This window comes from Oryctolagus cuniculus, chromosome 20 (assembly GCF_964237555.1).
Source record: "Oryctolagus cuniculus chromosome 20, mOryCun1.1, whole genome shotgun sequence".
Taxonomy (NCBI): Eukaryota; Metazoa; Chordata; class Mammalia; order Lagomorpha; family Leporidae; genus Oryctolagus; species Oryctolagus cuniculus.
In genome coordinates, this window is record NC_091451.1 from 38,249,902 (window position 1) to 38,272,821 (window position 22,920).

The 22,920-nt window shown below is 42.7% G+C and overlaps 1 protein-coding gene across 2 annotated transcripts in view; it reads right to left on the bottom strand.

The window, feature by feature from the left end:
- Nucleotides 1-22,920, bottom strand: part of BTBD7 (BTB domain containing 7) — a 90,987-nt gene that overhangs the window by 37,625 nt on the left and 30,442 nt on the right. For both annotated transcript variants that reach the window (XM_051826430.2, XM_051826431.2), the window contains exons 2-3: nt 11,113-11,300; nt 8,808-9,887 (exon numbers count right to left, since the gene is read on the bottom strand). In XM_051826430.2, coding sequence (XP_051682390.1) covers nt 8,808-9,887; nt 11,113-11,194 — 1,162 coding nt within the window. In that variant the 5' untranslated portion in view covers nt 11,195-11,300. The remainder of the gene's footprint in view (nt 1-8,807; nt 9,888-11,112; nt 11,301-22,920) is intronic.

Here is a 22,920-nt window from a genome sequence, read left to right on the forward strand (position 1 = left end):
AATCAATAGTGTACTTGCACTACTGCTCTCACATTTTCAAAGGTGCTTACCCAGTGTATGCTAGGGTCATTGTGAAAAGTCAGTGATCAAACGCCTAGCCATCTACTTTTTGGAATTTTATACATTATCAACAAGCTTCTTAGGCTGCAACCTCAGAAAACAACGCCACTTGTTTCAAGAGAAGGAACTGACCTGAAAGGACATTGTTAGTCCATAGCATTGCTGGGAAAGCTGGACACTGGGCTGAGCAAACCAACCAGGACAAAGGCAGGCTGCAGCCGGAGGGCTGGCACCTGGCCACTGCAGCCCCACTCTGTCCCTGGACAAGAACGGCGTCACTGGCACCACTGCTATGGTCCTGTCTCCTGTCCCAGTGGATGCTGCTGCCCGCTCCATGCTTCCAGAAAGAACTCTCTCCAGTCGCCACTTTTCTGTGCTGTAACTTTCACTTCAAACGCCCAGTCATGTGCTGAAGCTCTCTGTCCACAGAGAAGGCTGAGGAAGCAAGGATCTGATCTTCAGGCTTTTCTACTGGGAGGGGGGCTCTGCCCTCTATCAACCTGCACAGTGAGGAATTCTCCAAAACTAGGTGCTGAGTAGCCAAAAAAGCCAAACGACCACACAGGAACACTGTGCTGCCACCATGTCCAGCTCTCTGTTCTCTGCTAACGGATCTGAAGCCAAGTCTGAAGGGAAGCTTTCCCAGGTCCCTGTACCCACAGTTTTTAAACTTCCTTGCTAGGCCCACATAACTCCCATTCCAAGTGATTCAGCCGAGATTCCTCTAGGTTGCTGCTTCAATCATTACTAGTCTACTGCTTGTTCCTATGCCAGGCCATAGCCTCCCACTCTCAACCCTGGAGACTGGTTCTCACATTGCTCCTCTTCCCCACTACATTCAAATCTCACTCAGTGAGAAGAGCTGGTATGAGTCACACCTCCACATGCACAAACGTGGGAGAAGGCGAGTTCTTAATCTCTGAGCTCCGCCACACTCCTAGGCTCTCAGGATGGCCAAATGAGGCACAGGCAAGACCCTCTGTGAACTACAGTAACAACCACGATTTCAGTTAACAGTCCTCAGACAGGGGAAAATTCCTCAGTGCTTACGACTGTGGTGGTCTCTGCGTTTCTCTGAGTGTAATGGGAGCTAGTGCTCTACCTTTCTATCTTTATTTCATTAAAAACAATCCTGCATAATCATAGTAGCACAGGCTCATAATTTTGAAAGTCCGGTAGTAACCAATGCTTACCATAAATCCCATTCACTCTCAATCCTATTACCCAGAGGTAAACTACTCTCAATTCTTTAGTTTTCCTTCTTGAATTCACCTCTCTAAATTAGTGTCATTAAATCAATATTTGGTGTTCATACTACAATGATTATTTAAATAGTGCTTACTGCTGAGTCAAACTGTGTACTAGAATTAGATTTTCTTTTACATGTAACTTTAAATTTTGAAGACATTAATTTCTTCTTTCCCTATCTGTTTCATTTAATTTATTTTTTGAAAGGCAGAGTTACAGAGAGAGAAGAGAGGGAGAAGGAGATGAGATCTTCCACTGGTTGGTTCACTTCTTAAATGGCCATAATGGCTGGACTGGGTGAGGCCAGAACCCAGGTGCCTGGAACTCCATTTGGGTCTTTCACATAGGTGGCAGGGGTCCAAGTTTTTGGGCTATCTTCTGCTGCCTCCCAGCAGCATTTTCACAGTTGTTGGATTGGAAGTAGAGCAGCAAGGATTCAAACCTGTGCTCATTTGGGAAGGCAGCACCACAGGTGGCACCTTAACTTCCACACCATAACGCTACCCCCTTTCTGTTTCATTTTCTATGAACTTATTGCAAATTCTTCATAAATGCACTAAAAGATCCATTATTTTCTTTCAGTGTCATTTGCTACTTAATGTTCAAACATTCAAGTTAACAGATTTCTTCCCAGACACCTTCCACCATTGGATACCTATTTCTTTATATAGAAATATAAAATATACCTATATATAGGTAAATATAAATATACCTATTCATTTACATAGAACCTAAGTTCTTCCTCTTTGCAACATTTTAGAATAGTCTCTTTTCCTCTAGTATTCTGAAAAGGAAGGGACTCTTTGGTGTGGAAATTCCTTTGGTTTTGGCCATATTTCTTGTAATAGTCCTTGGGGACTGCCTTCTCTTTGCCTTTCTCTCATGCACATTTCCACGTCCTCTCTTGCCTGTGCATTTGCTTACTTTTCAGATTTCTTTACCTTTCAATCATTCTATTACATTTTTCATTTCCATACCTTATTTCAAAGAATTATTTTTAAAGGAGTTTAAAAAGATTTTTTAAAATTTATTTATTTGAAAGGCAGAGTTAGAGAGTGAGAGAGTGACAGAGGAAGAGACAGAGAGTAAAATACTCCATCCACTGGTTTACTCCCCAGATGGCTGGAGACAGGCCAGCCAAAGCCAGGAACCTGGAATTCCATCTGTGTGTTCCAAGTAGATGCCAGGGGCCCATCTTCCACTGTTTTCTCAGGTGCATTAGCAGGGAACTGGATCAAACTGGAGCAGCCAAGACTTGAACTGGCACTCATGTGGGATGCCGTGTCACAGGCAACAGCTTAATCCACTGCAAAACGACAGTCCCAGAACTTGTTTATGCCTTTATGGCATCCTACTTATGATCCACCAAGTCTATAAAATATTATTTGATACAAGGTTATTTTGAATCTATCGACATTTTCTTCTATTCCACTGTACATCCTCCAGTACTGTGCTGTTTGTGTTCTGATCTCTGTTTCAATTTGAAAACTTTCCTCAAACGTCCAGCAATCCTGGGTGGGTTTTCATCTGTGAGAGTGAGGCAATGAACAGCTGTTTGGAAGCTCTGCTGTAGGAGCAGCCTTGCTGTCAACTTCTCTTGCAGAACAACTGGAAGGCAACTTGGCTTTTCCACTGCGTAACTCCCTGCATAGCTTCAGTGTGGAGCCCAAGCAGCATATCCTACAGGTGCCTGGAATTCCGGGATGCTCACCGTTTCTGGAGTTCCAGTTTCCTCTTGCACCTGCCTGCCTGGTACTCAGCTGGAAGAAGAGTTGGTGATTTCTCCACCCGGTTTGTGGGCTTCCACATAATTCCAGATTTGAACTTTATCCCCACCCTGATCTGTAATGGTCTCCAAATTTGGGCTTTTTCTAGTTCAACTGCTTTAAAAATTTCAGAAAATCTTAGAAAATCTCAAGTCTCTTATGTTTGGTTGGGGGAAGGCAGTGCAGAGGATAACTGAGGGGCTGGACAGGGTTTGCCACCTGGCTGCAGGAGCGATCAACAGCAGAGCAGACAGGTGGGCTACTTGGACCAAATGCGGAGAATGAGTACCAGCACATGTATGAAATTCATGGGAACAGAAATAAAGCATGGAGGGTTGGGAAGAGATCATTTAATACAGAGTACTCAGCTTGCTTATGGAGGGAAACAAACCCACACTCTTTCCAGCACCATATATAAAGTGAATACTAGCTTGCAGAGAAGAGTCCACTCAGTATTGAGACTTTCTTTTTTAATTAAAGATTTTATTTATTACTTGAAAGTCAGAGTTACAAAGAGAGAAGGAGAGGCAGAGAGAGAGAGAGCGGTCTTCCATCCACTGGTTCACTCCCCGATTGGCTGCAATGGCTGGAGCTGCGCCGATCCGAAGCCAGGAGCCAGGAGCCTCTTCCGTGTCTCCCACATGGGTGCAGGGGCCCAAGGACTTGGGCCATCTTCTACTGCTTTCCCAGGTCATAGCAGAGAGCTGGATCATAAGTGGATCAGCCGGGACTCGAACCAGTGCCCACATGGGATGCCGGTGCTGCAGGCCAGGGTGTTAACCTGCTGCGCCATGGCGCCGGCCCCTCAGTATTGAGACTTACAAGAGAACCCATCTCTAGTTCTACACCAGGCATCTCCCTCTCTTGCAGAGTACTTGGTGCCACCTGGGTGAACCACTCCACACAGGGGCAGACACTCCACACAGGGGCAGGCAGGGCTGCCAGCCTTCTCGGGAGCCCCACCTGCTCTGCAGGTACACACTGCAGTAGCCATTCTCAATCTGTTTCCCATCCTCCCAAAATTTCCACTATCCTTTCTTCCACTCCCTGCTGTCTTCTTCCTTTGTCCTTGAGAGTTTCTACTTGTTTTATGCTGTTATTATGGAAATCAAGTGAAGTCAAATGTGGTCCTAAAATGCCAGGCCTATAGCTGAGGCCTTCTGCTTATTCCAGAACTAAATCAAACATGTTCTCTGTGTAAGCCAGGAACCCTCTCCTCTCTTTTGAAAATTACCAAACCACCTGGCTGGCTGCCTATACTGACTCCCTGCGATGCTCTTGAAGCTACCAGGTCACCTTTCCTACCATGGAGAGTATATCTAGTCTGGGTTTCAGCCTTTACTGGTAAAATCTGTCTACTTTTCAAACTGGCTTCAATTTTTTTTTCCATTTAAAAAACTGTGGTGAAATGCACATAACTTAATTAGCCACTTTGAAGTACACAGTTCAATGAACCAAATGCATTCATGCTGCTGTGCAGCAATCAGCACTGTTCACCTAACTCTTGCTCTGCGACGCCCATTCCACATGTTCCCTATCTCCCCCTCTTCCAGCATTTTTGGCAACTACCGTTCTAACGCTGGCTCTAAGGTTTTGACTATTCACCTCCTGTAAGTAGGATCACACAGTATTTGTCTTTATGTGACTGGCTTCTTCCATTTTGAATAATGCCTTCAGGGTCTTTGAGTCACTGGCTAAGACTGGGTTGTTTAATTTCCATAAATACGTGGACTTACTAGTTTCACCTGTTATAATTTCTAACTCCATCCTGTGGTTGGAGAAACGGTTTTGTAACAGCTATTTTTAAAAATCGGAGACTTCACCTGTGTGCCAACATGAGGTCCTAGAAGATGTCCTGTGCTAGTCCATTAGATTTAACGTTCTCTTTACATACCTTCTGTCTGGCTTTTCCAATCATTACTGACAGCAGGATCCTGAAATCTCCAACTATTATTCCGGAACTGTCTATTTAACCTTTCAGTTCTGTCAGTTTTTGCTTTGTATATTTGATGATCTGTCTTGTGGTATATAAGTGCTTCTAACTGTAGTATTTTCTTCCTGAACTTTTAATTGTCTCTTGTCACCTTTTAAAATTTCATCGGATATTGAAAGAGCCAGTCAGTTCTGATTACTATTTGTTTACAATATTGGGCTTTAACTTACAGTTATTGACTTAAAACATTCACTGTATGCCTATTCTGTCCTGGACACTGGGGACACAAAAATACGGAGAACACAATCTTACTCTCAAGTTGCCCAAAGTCCTGTCTCAAAAGCCTGGGACTCTCCATCTAAATCATGGAACACAAAACATGATTTTCACCCAATTCTCTTCAAAATGGTGTAAAACTGAGGCAGGCATTTGGCATAGCAGTTAAGACACCACTGGGGATGCCTGCATCTCATACTGGAGTGCCTGGGTTTGGTTAAGTCCTGCCTCCACTTCTGACCCAGCTTCCTATGAATGCACTCTGGGACACAGCAAGTGATGGCTCGAGTCCTTGGGTCCCTGCTATTCACATGGGAGACTGAGATTGAGAGCTGGGTTCCTGGCTTTTGCCTGGCCCGGGGCTAGCTGTTTTGGGCATATGGGGAATGAATCAGTGGTGGGAGATTGATTTCTTTCTTTCTCTCTCTCTCTCTATATATATATATCTATCTCTGTGCCTTTCAGCTATAATGAGCACACATTCAAAAGAAAAAAAGATCCATAATTAGTCCATGCTGGAGGCATGGGAGAGACACTAACTCTTTAAACATAATAAATGCCTCAGCAACGCAGTGGGCTTAATCAACTCACAGAACTGCTGAGAAGATCTGACTGCAGTCTAGTGACAAATGGAGTGATACTTAATAATAATTTGGTAAGTACAATGATAATAGATCAGCTTTATAATGATAAAATTATAAGGCCTTTTTAAAAAAGATTTTTATTTATTTAATTGGCGGTAGAATTATAGAAAGTGAGACAGAAAGACAGAGAACAAGGTCTTCTAATCACTGGTTCACTCCCCAGATGGCTACAACGGTTGGAGCTGGGCCAATCCTAAGCTAGGAGCCAGGAGCTTCTTCCAGGACTCCCTATGGGTGCAGGGGCCCAAGCACTTGGGCCATCTTCCAGTGCTTTCCCAGGCCACAGCAGAGAGCTGGATGAGAAGAGGAGTAGCCAGGACACAAACTGACACCCTTATGGGATGCTGGCACCACAGGCTGAGGCTAAGCCCACTACGTCACAGTGCCAGCCCCAAGGACATTTTAAAATCATTAATTTCTGTCAAGTCTTTAGAATACAAATACAATAAAATTGTTTAAATTTAAATAGTGATTTTTAGACAAGACTATGTGGTAGTAAAGATACACACTGTGATTATCATTTGGCAGCTAACATTTCCTGAATGCTTAGTATATGCCAGGCACTACTCAGATCATTTAATATATATTATTTTCTTTAATCCTCATAATCTTACCTTACAGGGTTACCATTCTTAGTTTATCAATGAGAAAACAGGGACTTACAGAAATTACATGACTTGCTTAGGGTCAAACAAGTTACGAGGTAGAGGATTCAAACCCAGTTTATCTGGTTCTAGAAACTGAGCTCTTAAGTGTTATAAAAACATTTCCAAGTGACCGAATATTCTCCCTCCATGGAAATGAGGCAAAGATTGGTGAAGCTATGTACTATAAACCCCAACAGTAACACTTTTGGGATAAGAGAGAAACATGCTTCATATGTAGTAAGCAGAATAAACCATGTTGAAATCACGAAAGATGGTAAGACCATGCATACCCAAATTTGAGAAACAGCTGTACACCATTTCTTAAGTAACCAGGTGAAGGAGATGCAAGGAGTGTTGGTTTGTATCTTTAAATGCACTTAATAAAATTCAATTTCTAGCCAAATTACAGAAAAAGAAAAGTAACTCATGTAAGAAGAAAAAAGAACTCTAGAGAATCAAGTATATCATAGACCCAAGAACTTGCTGACAATTTTACTTTTTTCATTCAAAATTTAAAAAAAATACATCAAGAAATGCTTTCTGATATTTAAAAACAGTACATATTAATAGATTTGGATTATTGAAACACATCAAATAAAAACAATTTGAGGAAAACAGAGACTATCATGTTTTTGTTAATGTTGTAATTTAAATTTTTCTGTAGGAGTATTTTCCCTATAGTCTATCCAAGTAGTCTGCTATTATTTATAACATTAATGATTCTCACTTTAAAATAAGTCAATATTTTAATAACATTTTTATTATTAAAACAAAATCTAGCCTATTCCTAAAAGATAATGGTAAAATAAAATTTTAAGACTCGTTATGTAAAAGAAATGTCAACATTCATAAATGCCCTTCCTATTTTATTACTGACACTGCTATTTAACTGGGCTATTTAATAATTTCTCAGAGCCTTATTAATGGGTTGGCTTAGCCATAAAATACATATTATTTTCAAATTAGAAAAATGTTTTTGCTTTATTTAAATTCACATCTTTTACCCAAACTATTAACACTGTCTTCTAATGGCAGCTTGTTAACATTTTATTTAGTTTTATTTCTTTGAAAGGCAAAGAGATCTATCTTCCAACCACTGGTTCACTCCCCAACTACCTGTAACAGCAAGGGTTGGACTCTGCCAAAGCCAGGAGTCAGAAACTCCATCTGGTTATCCCAGTGGATGGCAGGGACTTGGTTCCTGAGCCATCACCTGCTGCCTCCCAGGGTGTGCATGAGCAGGAAGCTGGATCAGAAGTGGCAGTGCAGACAGGCACTCCAACATGGCTGTTTAATACCTGCCCCCAGTGGCAGCTTCTAATGTTCTTTCAGCTAACATGCATCAGCCGAATTAAATTTCTCAGGTAATCTGGTGTCATACAGCTTGCTCCCCCTTTCACAGGGCCGCAAACTCCCTCTGTTCTCCCCAGGAAGGGCTCTTTCCAGCTCTGAAAGGTTAAAAGTCTAACATTTACCAGCAGACACATGCTTCTTTTAATATAACTTTCACTTAGTCATTTTCCTGTAAGACAACAAATGTATGGTCCTAATTTAAAAATTTTTAGTTTAAGTTAATTGAAAAAGGCACAAAAAAATCTAGCACCTTCAAGCTCACTGGAGAAGCATAACGGCGTCAATATCGACTATCCTACAGAATTAGTGTTGCCCTGAACTAGCTACGCCCCCTCTGCCTGCCCTTAAAATGTTTATGCCTGACTGTTAATAAACGGATGTGTTTACTGAAACTCGTCTCGGTGCTTCTTGTAGAACGCCGTCGCCCCACCATCCTGACAGTGCAGACCCCGCAGCACGAGTCTGCAGTGGACGAGCGATCATGTGTTCCCACACCTGTCATCTTCTGTCAGGGCAGAAAGAGCCTCAAGTCTCCCCGAATGCTCTTAGTCACGAGTATTGTGAAGGATTTGTTTTGGGAGGAGGAGCGTGGTGGGGGCAAGAGGCGCAGAGTCACCACACAGACCCCGCCTCTTGCCCCCACCACGCTCCTCTCAGAAACAAATCCACAGCAGCACACGAGTACCGAATGCTTGATTTTTATACTAAAAGAGTCACGTTAACACTGATCCTTAATCTGTCTCATGTTATAGCTCCAGGTTCAAAAAAACAGATCTGTCACATCTCAAACCCTGAAATCGCAGAACACCCTGGTTGTGTTTTCAACTTGGAAGACAAATACGTACCTTTAGACATCACCATGAACAACTAGAATCCCTACCTTGTGCGAGCATGTTAAATTCCAGGAACAGTGCTATGTGGTAAAGCTCCATGGCTTCCTCTGCCCTGGTCATGTTCGGCTTCCCTGCGACGAGAGCCTGCACTTCACTGAGACTCCCCACGGAGGGGCTGCAGTGTAGCACAGAGAGGTCCACCACGTCAGTGTACATGCAGTGCAGTATCACTTTTGCATATTTTTTTGGTATAATAGACTCGTCTAATATAATTCTCGTGGGCGTCCTCAAAGTTCGGTCTGTGATTTCTTCACCAGTCCGTATCCTCCTTTGTAATAAATTCCGAAAAAATGGGGATCTTGCAGAAATAATAGCCTTGTGGGCTTTGAGCTCTTCGTCTAAACAGTTCTGATTTCCACCAAAAGCTTCAACCAGTTCAGAGTCTGAAGAAAAACTCAGGACAACATCATAGTAGCACATGTAATCAAAGAGCCCTCGCATATCGACATCAAGGGAATTTGGTGTGCCGAACTCTTCACTGAGCTGAACGAGGATATCGACGTTTTCAAACCTCGAGTCCTCCATTCCAAACTCTCCTGTATACAGGTAGTGCAACAACGCAGAAAACATGGGCATGTCGATTCCAGCTGTCGTGATGTCCATTATTATCTCCGCCCCGTACTCTGGTGAGGAGGAAAGCAGTGTTTTAAAAAATGGACACCTTGCTGCCAAAATGGCACGATGAACAGGAAAGCAAGTTTCTTGAAATATTAAGTCTACATCAGTACAATACTTGTACTCATAAAGCTCAGCCATGTCTCTCTGCAATGTCCGGGCTTCTGGCCGAGCCAAACTGGCTTGGAGAGAAAGCTCCTTCAAGGCTGAGGTGCCCTCGTACTCCTCCACCAGCGCATTGACATCTCTGACATCCCACCCAGAGAGGAGCTCTCGCATCTGCTTGGCGTGATCCGCAGACCTATTAGATTTTCGACGCTTGATAAACTTCTTTTTGAGGGTTGCAAGGCCAGAGGTTCTCTTTTTTTTGTCTTGTGGTTTCTCATGGCCGTGGTCAAGGCTATACAATTTTGATTCACAACCATAGCCTTGCTGGGAATAAGATGATGTCCCTAAGAAGAAAATGAAACAAATGAAAATCTGTTTATTTTTTCCTTAACATTCATTTTCAATGAATTTTGCAAAAGACATTCCTGAGCCACTCAAATAACACTGGCTTTTGCTTTTATAAACGGAGATGAAAATTCAAATAACTCATCTTCATATTAAATACAAAAAGGGACAGACAGCAAATAGTTTGAGTATTCTGGCATGGGGGTGTAGTGCTGGTTCACTCCCCAGATGCCTGCAGCAGCCAGGATCCCGCCCTGGATCTCTCACGGGGGTGCAGAAGCCCATCTGTCTGGGTATCACTGCTCCTTGCCAGGATCTGCAGTAACAGCTGACTGACATCAGGAGCAGCTGGGTATTGAATCCAGGCACTCTGATATGGACCACAGGTACCTTAATGACTAGCACAAATGCCCACGCATCAGTCTGAATTGTTAAAAATGTTTTTGGTTCTCTGGCTAACAAGGACCAGGTATCATAGATCTTAATTATGTATTTTTAGAAAATGAGAAATAGGCAGATTGGTAAGCTAAGAACATTACTTGTGGGGCTAGCGCTGTGGTGCAGCGGTAAAACTGCCGCTTGTGGCATCGGCACCCCCTATGGGCATTGGTTTGAGTCCTGGCTGCTCCACTTCTGATCCAGCTCCCTGCTAATGTGCCTGGGAAAGCAGGAAGGGATGAACCAAGCCCTTGGGCCCTGCACCCACGTGGGAAACCTGGAAGAAGCTCCTGGCTCCTGGCTTCAGTCTGGCCCACGTTGGCTGTGGCAGTCATCTGGGGAGTGAACCAGCAGATGGAAGATCTCTCTCTCTCTCTGCCTTTTAAATAAATAAATAAATCTTTTAAAAAAATATTGCTTATGTATAATTGTAAAATGTTTCTCCTTTTAATTACACAAAGGCTGCATTTGTACAAGCAAAATAAGTGAACCAAGAAACACATATTTTACTGTTTTTACACCAACGGATATTAGATTGTTGGTTTGCCTAACATATTGATAATTATGGTTAAGACACCAAAGAAAACACCAGTTGGGCCCTGAGAGGTTTGTTTAGGATACATCTCAAACAAATCTAGATTTATATTTGCTGGAGTGGGGAGATTTAGATGCTGCAGAATTATCTACAAGGTTTCCACAGCTCAGTTCTCTTCATCCACAAACACTAAAAATACAAATCCATTTATAGCTATAAAACAAAATGAAATTAGAAACACTGAAAATTACCTATAAAAGTCTGCTGGGCCTGCGAATTTCCCCCTGCCCTTGGGGAACACGAATGAGGACAGTTAGATGCATTAGCACCCATTTTCTTCAGTCAATCGGGCATTCCATCTGCTGGTTCTTCAGAGCAGAATCCCAGAGGCCTTTATGAGCCTTCAAGCCTGGATCCAGCAGCCTCCTTTCATCCATTTCTTGATACGAAACAAAAATAATTTAAGTCATGTTTTTCAAATATATCTAATATCACACAGGTAAGAAAGAAGTATGCTACTATTGACAACTGCATGAATTTGCAAAAAATGATATAGTGCCAAATTTACAGTAAACTTTCCAGAAAATACAAATCCTTAAGTTTGAACTATGAATTTGTATTAGCTATAATTATGAGCCACAAAATGTATAATTACATACTTTGTATGACATCAGAAAGGTAACACATCATGTTAATTTAAAAGTATAGAAAGAGTATTTCAAAACACGAGGAAAGTACTTGGACTAAAAAGAAACATTTCTATTTTTTTTTAATCCTTACAGACCACCACTAGGTATTATAATCTAACTTTCCAAGCAATTTACAAACATCTAAGAGACAAAGAGCAAATAATTAAGTGATTGGTTTATTTTTCTGCTTCAAGATGAAACTGCTTAAACTGATCTTTAATCTGTGTAACTGGGCATTTTACCAAAATAAGGGGGATGAAAGGTAGACAATTAAAACTACCTTTAGGCTACTTGTTCTATAATAATTTTGAGAAGTTTTTATTAATAGAATGAGATACAAGAAAAAGCAAAAAAATTTTATCTTCCTCCTAGAACCCTGAAATAAAAATACAGCTTTCTATTATTTGTTACTGTGACTGAATACGGGTGGACAGGGCAGTAGCAGCAAGAGATAACTTTTAGCAATTGTAGATTAAATTCCAAATCCAGAACCTAACTCTCAGCTGCCAGCACAAAAGAGAATCATAACAGAGCACAGGGTTAATAGAAATACTCCTAAATCTGTACATTGCCTGACCAAAAACGGCAAGAGCTTAAGAACAGACACAGTTTAAAATTGATTATTAAAACTGCCAGCAAAAAAATTAGTAGGCAGTTAATTTAAGCTTATAATGAAGAAAATCATCACAAAAAACTTGCTAGAAATCACAACTGTGTAAAGAATCCTGACGATCATTTGTACCTCTGCTACTGACCCAGCAGCAATTAATATTTGAGAATATCACTGTTTACATGTGATATTTCCTCTGATCTTTTATAAACATGAAAATTTATTTATTTAAGCACATAAATACCATCGTGTTCAGGATAAGAGCGAGAAACTTTTGATTAAATAGATACACACATCAGGCAAAGTAGCAGTAACTGCAAACAAATCGTATACTTACACAAAGGTATTTCCTATTTGAATACACTATACATAAACGGAAACTGACCCATGAGGACACGGTTCCTTAGACTCTGCTTTCGAGCACACTCTGGGAAGGCTGAAAGGCTTTGGGAAACCCAACGCATGATGGTACGCTTCATAAAAAGAAGACAGCAACAAGCCCAAAGGCATTTTAAAGTTCCATTTTTGGCGGACTGGCATTGTGGCATAGCAAGTTAAGGCACCATCTGCAATGCCAGCATCCCATGTAGACACGGGTTCAAGTCTCAGCCACTCTACTTCCAACCCAGTTCCTTGCTAATGTGCTTAGGAAAGCAGTGGAAGATGGCCCAAGTGCTTGGGTCCCTGCACCCCCGTGGGAGAACCAGATGAATCTTCTTGCTCCAGTATGGCCCAGCCCTGACCACTGTGGCCATTTGGGGAGTGAACTCACTGATGGATGAACTCTGTCTCTCTCTGTAATTCGGCCTTTCAAATAAATAAGTCAAGCACATGCTTGGATTTACCCCTAATGGAAGAGCTAGAAACGTGCCATGAGATTCCAAATTCCATTAAGTTGGCAGGTACCAATGCCATCTCACTAGTTAAAGTGACCATTTTAAGTTTATAACCAATGATAAAGATAAGATTAACTGTCAAAGGGATCACATAAATAAGACTAGTGTCTGCTAATAATAACTGATAGAATTAAAAGGCGAAAATGACCCAATATGGGAAGCAGGATACACAGCAGACTCACAGAATGGTAAATGCCCTGAACAGCACTGTGGCCTCAGAATCAGCCCTTAAGGCATTAGGAGCTGGCTAAAAAGTCTAGGAGAGTTTCTCAGGCATGGAAAGTCAAGACACTGAGGCAAAAAAAAAAAACAAAAAACAAAAAACAAACAAACAAAAAAAAAACAAACAAACAAAAACAAAAAACAAAAAAACACACCTAAATGAAAGATTTTTGTGAATGAGATCTCAGTGGAAAGAAGGAGCCATCAAAGAAGGCAGTACCCTTCTCTGAAGGGAGGAGAGAACTTCCACTTTGATTATGGCCTTGTCTAAATAAGGTCAGAGTTTGTGAGCTCAAGAGGCTTCCATAGCCTTGGCAGCTCATGACAAGAGCCTTGGGTGATTACTGACATCATAAGTAAGATTGTCAATTGTTAAATCAACAACAGGAGTCACTGTGCACTTACTCCCCATATAGGATCTCTGTCCTTAATGTGTTGTACTATGCGAATTAGTGGTAAAACTAGTATTCGAATAGTACTTTATACTTTGTGTGTCTGTGTGGGTGCAATCTGTTGAAATCTTTACTTGGTATATACTAAGTTGATCATCTGTATATAAATATAATTAAAAATGAATCTTAATGAAGAATGGGATGGGAGAGGCAGTAGGAGATGCAATGGTTTGCGGGTGGGAGGGTGGTTATGGGGGGAAAAACTGCTATAATCCAAAGTTGTACTTTTTAAATTTATATTTATTAAATTTTTCTTAAAAAAAAACAAATAAATAAGTAAAACAAATGTTTAAAAGATTTTTATTTATTTATTTGAGAGGCAGAGTTACAGACAGAGAGAGGGAGATGCAGAGAGGAAGGTCTTCCATTTGCTGGTTCACTCCCCAAATGGTTGCAAAGACCAGAGCTAGGCCAATCCAAAGCCAGGGGCCAAGAGCTTCTTCTGGGTCTCCTATGTGAGTGCAGGGGCCCAAGCACTTGTGCCACCCTCCACCGCTTTCTTAGGCCTTAAGCAGAGAGCTGGATTGGAAGAGGAGCACCTGGGACTTGACTGGCATCCATATGGGATGCCAGCGCCCCAGGCACAGGCTCAGCCTGCTTTGCCACAGTGTCAGCCCCAATAAAATAAATCTTTAAAAAAAAAAAAAAAAAAGTCTCATGTATTTGGAAGGCACAGAGACAGAGACAGATCTTCCATCGGGTGGTTCACTCCCCAAATGCCTTCAACAGCTGTGGATAAGTCAGGCTAAAACCAGGAACTCAATCCAGGTATCCCTTATGGGTGGCACAAAGTGTTTCTAAAGGTACAACTGCATGATGTCACCTCTACGGTGGACTTCTTGCTGCATTTTAAAGTTCCATATTGCTTCATTTTCTGCTTTGTTTTTCAAAACAATTTCAATTGGCTGCAGAGAAAACTCACTAACAACACAAAGTATGAAAATGGCACAAAGTATACTGAAAGAGAACAAAAGAAGCTTTGCTTCCAGATGATGAAAAATCAGATACATGCACAAAGTGGAAAGTTCTCTACTCTTATTTCACACAGATACACACACATATTAAAGTTGTTTTCAACTAAGAACTCTACATGGTTTGTATAGACTCAACATAGTACTATACTGGTCAACTGGAGATTTGAACCATGCAGAAAATGCCTTTTTTAAAAATTTCAATTTTGTGGTGAGCATAATCAATACCCTAAAGCAACCATATGAGGGCTGTAAGATATCAACAGCTCCGATGGAGAAATAAAAGCAGGCACCAGAGAAATCACAAACTAAACTAGGGTTCCTGGCCACTCATCGTCACGAAGAGCCGGTTTCTTTACCCTAGAGAGGCAGCTTGAAATGAAGCTGTCTTTGGGATTTAGGGACAGTCTCTTCCTCATCACTGGGAGTCCTTCAGGATGAACTATCTGTGTGCCATTTACCCAGGGAGCTAAAAGAAACACAGACCCTGGGAAGAAACTAGGGGAGGGAGATACAACCCTAAAAGCCCTATGAAAATTCTTAAAAAAAAAAGAAAAAGTCAACTCCTTTTCTCATACCCCCTTAATAAGCAATCAAACAAAACTCCTAGGACAGCATTTTCCAAAGAAAAGTTCCCCAAGTTTGGAAAATATATGATCATTAAACAAAGCCAGAGAGGCTTCCTCACTTCAGAACTTTTTAACACCTTTCAAGTGTTAAGGAGCACAGTGTAGGCTAGAAAGCATTTAGCAAGATTTAAAGGAGACCTCTTGCCATACAAAGAACAAAAGGGATGAATTTAGATATGTACTCTGGAAAATAGTGATCTTTATCGTAAAAATACTTCGATTGCTTTATTTAATGCAAAGAATAGTAGAGGTCAAACTGAGGTGGTTTTTTTTAAGATTTATTTATTTGAAAGCAGAGTTACAGATAAGGAGATGGGGAAGGGGAAGGGGAAGGGGGAGGGGGAGGGAGAGGGGGAGGGACAGAAAGGGAGAGGGAGGGGGAAGGGAGGGGGAGAGGGAGGGGAGGGAAGAGATGGATTGATTTTCATCCACTCTCCAAACCGCCGCAATGGCCTGGACTAGGTCAAGTCAAAGCCAGGAGCCTGGAACTCCATCCAGGTCTCCCACGTGGGTGGCCAAGGTCCAAACAGTTGGGCCATCTCCCACTGTTTCCCTGGGTACATTAGTAGGGAGCTGGATCGAAGTGGAGCAGCCGGGACTTAAACTGCACCCATATGGGATGCTGGCATTGCAGATGGCAGCTTAACCTACCGTGCCACAAAGCTGGCCCAATGAGTTGAGATTTAATTATTAATTTGAAAGTCAGAATTACGAAGAGAGTCGAGAGCAGAGAGAGAGAGAGAGAGAGAGAGAGAGAGAGGTCTTGTATCTGCTGGTTCATCCCCAATTGGCCACAATGGCTGGAGCTGCGCTGATCCAAAGCCAGTATCCAGGAGCTTCTTCCAGTCTCCCATGTGGGTGCAGGGGCCCAAGTGCTTGGGCCATCTTCTACTGCTTTCCCAGGTCATAGCAGAGAGCTGGACTAGAAGCGGAGCAGCCGGGACTTGAACTGGTGTCCATAAGGAATGCTGGCACTGCCGGTGGCGGCCTTATCTGTTCCACCACAGCGCCAACCCCCGAGACTCAGTTCTGGCACTAACACACTCTGTAGCAGGACAAGCTGCACTTCTATGGGCCTCAGTTGCCACATGTACAGAAGGAATCTGAAACAGGGCTCCTGAAATTCAGTGAAGCTGCCCTACGGAATGGGAAACGAGGATGACGGGGACGGGAGTGAGTTCCGTGTGAAATGTTAGTCCATGACGGGGAACAAAGAGGGGTCTGGATTTTGGATTTTAAGCACATTTTCCCTTTATCTGATTATCAGATGGAAGGATAGGACTGCAGAGCAAATATGAATATGAAAAACAATTAACAAGGAAAGAAAAGGGCAAATTATAGTATTACTCCACTCCCAGCAAAGTGAAGGAGTCATATAATGTACCATTCAAACTGTAACCAGGTATAAAATAACGTAAGCAAACAATTTTTACTACTTAAGTGTAAATAAAGCTGGGAAGTTGATGCTCATGGTTTTACTAGCTTTCCACCTGCCCATATCCTAAGGCACAAATTACCTTGTTCCTTATCTTATTTTCTTTTCCAGAGCATGGAACCTGGTCAGGCTAGATCTACTCTCGTCATCTGTGGACTTCAAGGACCACCATGTCCAAACAGAGAAGGAATGCATTGTCATGTGTGTACTGAGAAGCCATGGCACCTGACACCAGAGAGCTGCAGCTCTGTGATTTTATTACCAATACCTCATTCCCTGTAGCCCCCAAACACCCTCAGCCAACAGAGCAATTCTTGACACCTGGACGTCTGCTATCCTCTCATCTGTCGGCAGATTAAATGTTCCTTTTCCTTCACCCCAAAACCTTGTCCTCGTTAATGTTGATTGGCACCAGGAACAAGGTTTTGGTAACAAAACTTGTTCTAGAGTGGGAAGCTACACAATGCAGACAGGATTGCAAAAGACATGTGAAACCCAGGTCTGACCAAGACAAAGTGGGATGAATGGTCACCCATTTCCAGAGAAGCTATAAATAAAACAAAGTTTAAATACAAAGAAAATTTTTAAAAAATTAAAGTTAAAAGAAAATGAGACTTCCTAGACTCTGGATCTCATATATGATACATGTTTTGTCTAACACAAAAACTAACATTCAGGGGCCAGGAGTTTGACAAAGTGGGTTAATTCACCACTGGCATCCTCTATGAGTGCCAGTTTGAGTCCCAGCTGCTCTACTTCTGATCCAGCTTTCTGCTAATGTGCCTGGGAAACCAGTAGATGGCCCCGTTGTGGCCATTTGGGGAGTGAACCAGCGGTTGGAAGATCTGTGTGTGTGTCTTTCCCTCTCTATTAACTCTGCCTCTCAAATAAATAATTCTTTAAAAAAAAAAAAAAAAAAAAAAAAGCCTGCCCGGCATGGAGGATGGCTCCGCTCCTGCTGCAGCTGGCGGTGCTCGGCGTGGCGCTTGCGGCCGCAGCACTCATACTGATTTCCATCGTGGCATTTATAACTGCTACAAAAATGTCCCCACTTCATCGCCATGAAGAAGAGAAATTCTTCTTCAATGCCAAAGGCCATTGGGAAGCCTTACCCAGCATATGGGACTCAGCTACCAAACAACTCTCTGTCCTTGTGCCTTCATACAATGAAGAAAAACGGTTGCCTGTGATGATGGATGAAGCCCTGGGCTATCTAGAGAAACGACAGGTATCACAGGTATCATGTTTCCTCTTTGAATGTGATGTCTCCATTTAAAGACTACACCAGGTCATCAACTTGAGGACCCCAGGCTAGATGCACTGTGAGAACCGCTGTCCCTGGGCCACTCCACTACTCAGTCTGTTGCTAATCCTCAGCCCTCAACAGGCAAGCCTAACATATAGCCTGCCACCAAGGCAGGCGGGTGACCCCACGACAAATCAGGAATCCGAAATTTCTCTATGCACCTTACTGCTTACTTTTTATCCTCTCTTGCATGATGCTACATTAAAACTGAATGACAATGAAAAAAAAAAAAAGCCTAACATTTATTGAAGGTTTACCACAGGTTCTTAGAGCTTTCACATGTATTAACTCATTTAATTTTCCAAACTTTTTACTGATTAGGCAGATATGAGTAACTTGCCCAAGGTCACACAGCCATTCAGTGAAACAGCTATGGTTACTTTGTTTCACTGTAAACCTTTAGTTCTATACTTGGATACATTTCAAGAGCAACAAGATAAAAAGAGACTTCCAATAGCAAGCAGAAGCAGAGTCAGCAATAAATCTTTGCCTTTGAAGGGATCTTCAAAAAGATGAGACTTGAGGGGGAGTTTAGAAAGCCACAGCTAGGCTAGAATGTCTCTCTGGGGCCACCCAGTACAGTGGCAGATGACCTCTACTCAGCACCAAAAAACCCTAAAATAGCCAAAGGCACACAATACCAATATTGACAATAGCAGCAGTTCATTAAGGAAAGGTCAAATATGTGTCCTATTAAAAGGATTAATTAAGGTAAGGATGTCAGAATCACAGAGTTGGAAAGAGCTATCCAGCTTATTTTGGTCAACTTCACATTTAAAAATTAACTATAAAGCCACAAAATGCAAGAGAAAATATAAATCATATCTGAGAAGAGATTCATATCCAGAATATACAGAGAACTCTTAAAACTCAACCAAGCAAGAAAAAAAAAGCAACTTGATTCAAAGATGGGAAAAGGACTTGAACAGGTATTTCTCCAGAGAAGATCTATGAATGGTCAAATAGGTACAAGAAAAGATGCTCAACATAACTAGTCTTTAGGGACACACTAACCAAGACAACAGGATGAGGGGCCAACTTTGTGGTGCAGTGGGTTAAACCTTTACCTGCAACACCACCATCCCATATGGATGCCAGTTTGAGTCCCTGGCTGCTCTGCTTCTGATCTGGCTTCCTGCCAATGGCCAAGGAAAGCAGTGGAGAATGGCCCAAGTTCTTGGGACTCTGTATCTACATGGGAGACCAGGAAGAAGCTCCTGGCGTTGGCCTGGCCCAGCCCTAGCTGTTATGGCCATCTGGGGAGTGAACCATCAGATGAAAGATCTCTCTCTATATATATAATGCTACCTTTCAAACAAATAAATAAATTAAAAAAAAAAAAACAGCAAGAAAAAAAAAACCACAGCAAGACATCAGTTCACACCCATTGAGTGACAACCAACAAAAGCAAAAAACAGAATGTAACAAGTGTTGATGAGGATGTGAAGAAATTGGCAGACTTCTACACAGTGGGTTGGAGAATAAAATGGTACAGCTGCTGTGGAAAACAGCCTGGCAGTTCCTCAGAAAATTAAAAATAGATTTGCATTGAAAGCAGGGTGCTGAAGATACACCTGTACATTTATGTTCACAGCAGTATTACTTACAGGGGCTAAAAAATGAAAGCAACCTAAGTGCCCATCATCAAATGAACAGGTAAGCAAAATAAGGTATACACCGTATACACAGTGGAATGTTATTCGGCTTTAAAAAAGGAGAGGAGGCACTGTGGCACAGCTTTTTTTTTTTAATTTTTTTTTTTTTTTGACAGGCAGAGTGGACAGTGAGAGACAGAGACAGAGAGAAAGATCTTCCTTTGCTGTTGGTTCACCCTCCAATGGCCACCGCGGCTGGCACGCTGCGGCCGGTGCACCACGCTGATCCGAAGGCAGGAGCCAGGTGCTTCTCCTGGTCTCCTATGGGGTGCAGGGTCCAAGGACTTGGGCCATCCTCCACTGCATTCCCAGGCCACAGCAGAGAGCTGGCCTGGAAGAGGGACAATTGGGACAAGAACCCGGTGTGCCGGCGCCGCAAGGCAGAGGATTAGCCTACTGAGCCGAGGCGCCGGCACTGTGGCACAGCTTTAAAGAAGGAGAAAAGGGTACTGTGGCACAGTGGGTAAAGCCACCGCCTGCAGCGCCAGCATCCCATATGGGTGCCAGTTTGAGTCCCGGCTGCTCCACTTCCAATCCAGCTCTCTGCTACGGCCTGGGAAAGCAGCGGAAGATGGCCCAAGTCCTTGGGTCCTTGCACCCATGTGGGAGACCTGGAGGGAGCTCCTGGCTCCCGGCTTTGGATCAGCGCAGCTCCAGTCATTGCAGTCATCTGGGGAGTCAATCAGAGATGGAAAGCCTCTCTCTCTCTCTCTCTCAGTAACTGACTTTTAAGTAAATAAATAAATCCTTAAAAAAAAGGGGGGGGGGAGTATTGGGTGTTTGACCAGCAGTTAGGATGCTGTTAGAGACCTGGCACCCACATCAGTGTACCTGGTTCAATGCCCAGCTCCAGTCCCTAACTCCACCCTCCTGCTAATGCAGACCCTAAACGGCAGCACTGATGGCTCCAGTGAGCAGGTTCCTGCACATGAAGTATTCACAGAGTTCCTCTCATGGTCTGGCATGAGGCCATGGCGTGCATATGGGCCTGATGAGATACTCTCCCTCCCTCCCTCCCTCCCTCCCTCCCTCCCTCCCTCCCTCTCTCACTCTGTGTGCCTCTGCCTTTCAAATGAAATAAAAGGATGGATATTATGACAAAAGCTACAACTGGAGGACATTATGGTAAACATAGTCACAAGAAGACAAGCAAGCACTACATGGTTCTATGGAGATCAGGTACCTAGAGCAGTGACACCATAATGGCAAAAGTAGAACAATGGTTGCCAAGAACTAGGAGGAGGGGAGAAAGGGAAAGTTATTACTTAATAGTTATGGTATGGCTTTCAGTTTGGGAAGATGAAAACAATTCTGGAACGGATGTTGGTAAAAGTCTTACAATATGAATGTAGTTAATACTACTAATCTGTATACGTAAAATTAGTTAAGAAGGCAAATTCTGTTATGTGTATTTTACTACAATAAAAAATAAATTCTAAACATTTTGATGTTTTGGGGGCCAGTGCTGTGGCATAGTGGGTAAAGGCACCGCCTGCAGGGCTGGCATCCTATATGGGCACTGGTTCAAGTCCTGGCTGTTTCACTTCTGATGTCGCTCTCCGCTGTGGCCTGGGAGAGCAGCAGAAGATGGCCCAAGTCCTTGGGCCCCTGCACCTGTGTGGGAGACCTGGAAGAAGCTCCTGGCTCTGGACTGGCTGTTGCATTTGTTTGGGGAGTGAACCATCAGATGAAAGATCTAACTCTTTCAAATAAGTAAACTGAAAAAATTGTATCAGAAATATTTCAAAAATATGCAAAAGAGCATGTGAGGTCCCAAATAACCATCTCAGAGATTGCAAAATTATCAAAATCATCCTAGCTTCCATTTAAGTGATAAAACTTAACGGGTACACTGGAGTCCTAGAATGTAAATGTCAGTTATCATTATCTTCATATAGAAAAAAAGATATAAAGATATACATATGTACATCCATATTATGATTCAAAAGAAAATCATGTACATGAGTTATGCAGACACTGAACAGTTTACATGAATTAACCCCTTTAATCTTCTGGGTAACATAAGGTGTAGAATTTTTTAATTCTCACTTTATAAAAGGAGATATTGGGCAATCAGGAAAATGAAGAAAATTTAGGTGCTTACCAAGGTCACAGAGCTGGTAAGCTGCAGAAGCTGGCTTGGAATTCAGGTTGTGGTATCTATGAGTAATTTTATCTTTGCTTATTTCCCCCTCGTAAATGTCTGAAGGAAAACTGTCCATAGCAGACAAACGTAGTCCCATTCCAGAAAAGGGAAGTGAATACACACTGACAGCGTTACTTGCGGCGCTTAAAAGATCTTCCACATACGGCCGGCGCCGCGGCTCACTAGGCTAATCCTCCACCTAGCAGCGCCGGCACACCGGGTTCTAGTCCCGGTCGGGGCGCCAGATTCTGTCCCGGTTGCCCCTCTTCCAGGCCAGCCCTCTGCTGTGGCCAGGGAGTGCAGTGGAGGATGGCCCAAGTGCTTGGGCCCTGCACCCCATGGGAGACCAGGAAAAGCACCTGGCTCCTGGCTCCTGCCATCGGATCAGCGTGGTGCACAGGCCGCAGCGCGCCGGCCGCGGCGGCCATTGGAGGGTGAACCAATGGCAAAAAGGAAGACCTTTCTCTCTGTCTCTCTCTTTCTCACTGTCCACTCTGCCTGTCAAAAAAAAAAAAAAAAAAAAAAAAAAAAAAAAGATCTTCCACATAAAGCAAAAGCAACTTACGTGGAAGGAGAGCGTACGAAACCAAAGCAAAAGGAAGGTGCTGTTTGAATATTTATAGCTAGACCTACCTGTTCCTTGGTGGCAGGACGACACTGCCTTATGCTTAACCGTCCATCTACCATCTGGCTTTAAGAACTAACAGAAGTGTACCACATAAAAAAGGAAAGGTCATTCAAGGTGGAAGTCCTACTGCAAGTTCTCATAACCCGGTACTTTATTTATGTAATAAATTAGAGCATAATAACTTACACTTGCACTAAACTGCTAAGTTTCCCAAAAGCAGGTGGCTCTATACTTATTCACTACAAAATCCTTACCATCCACTATGGCACACAAAGTAGGCACACAATACGTGAGTGAATAAATGTTGGCTATTACTATGAATGCTGATGAACAGCAGGAGAGAAGCACCATTACATCTGGGTTTCAGAAAGATCATGAATGGCTTAAAGGAAGAAGACACTGGATGCTGGAAGACTTTAT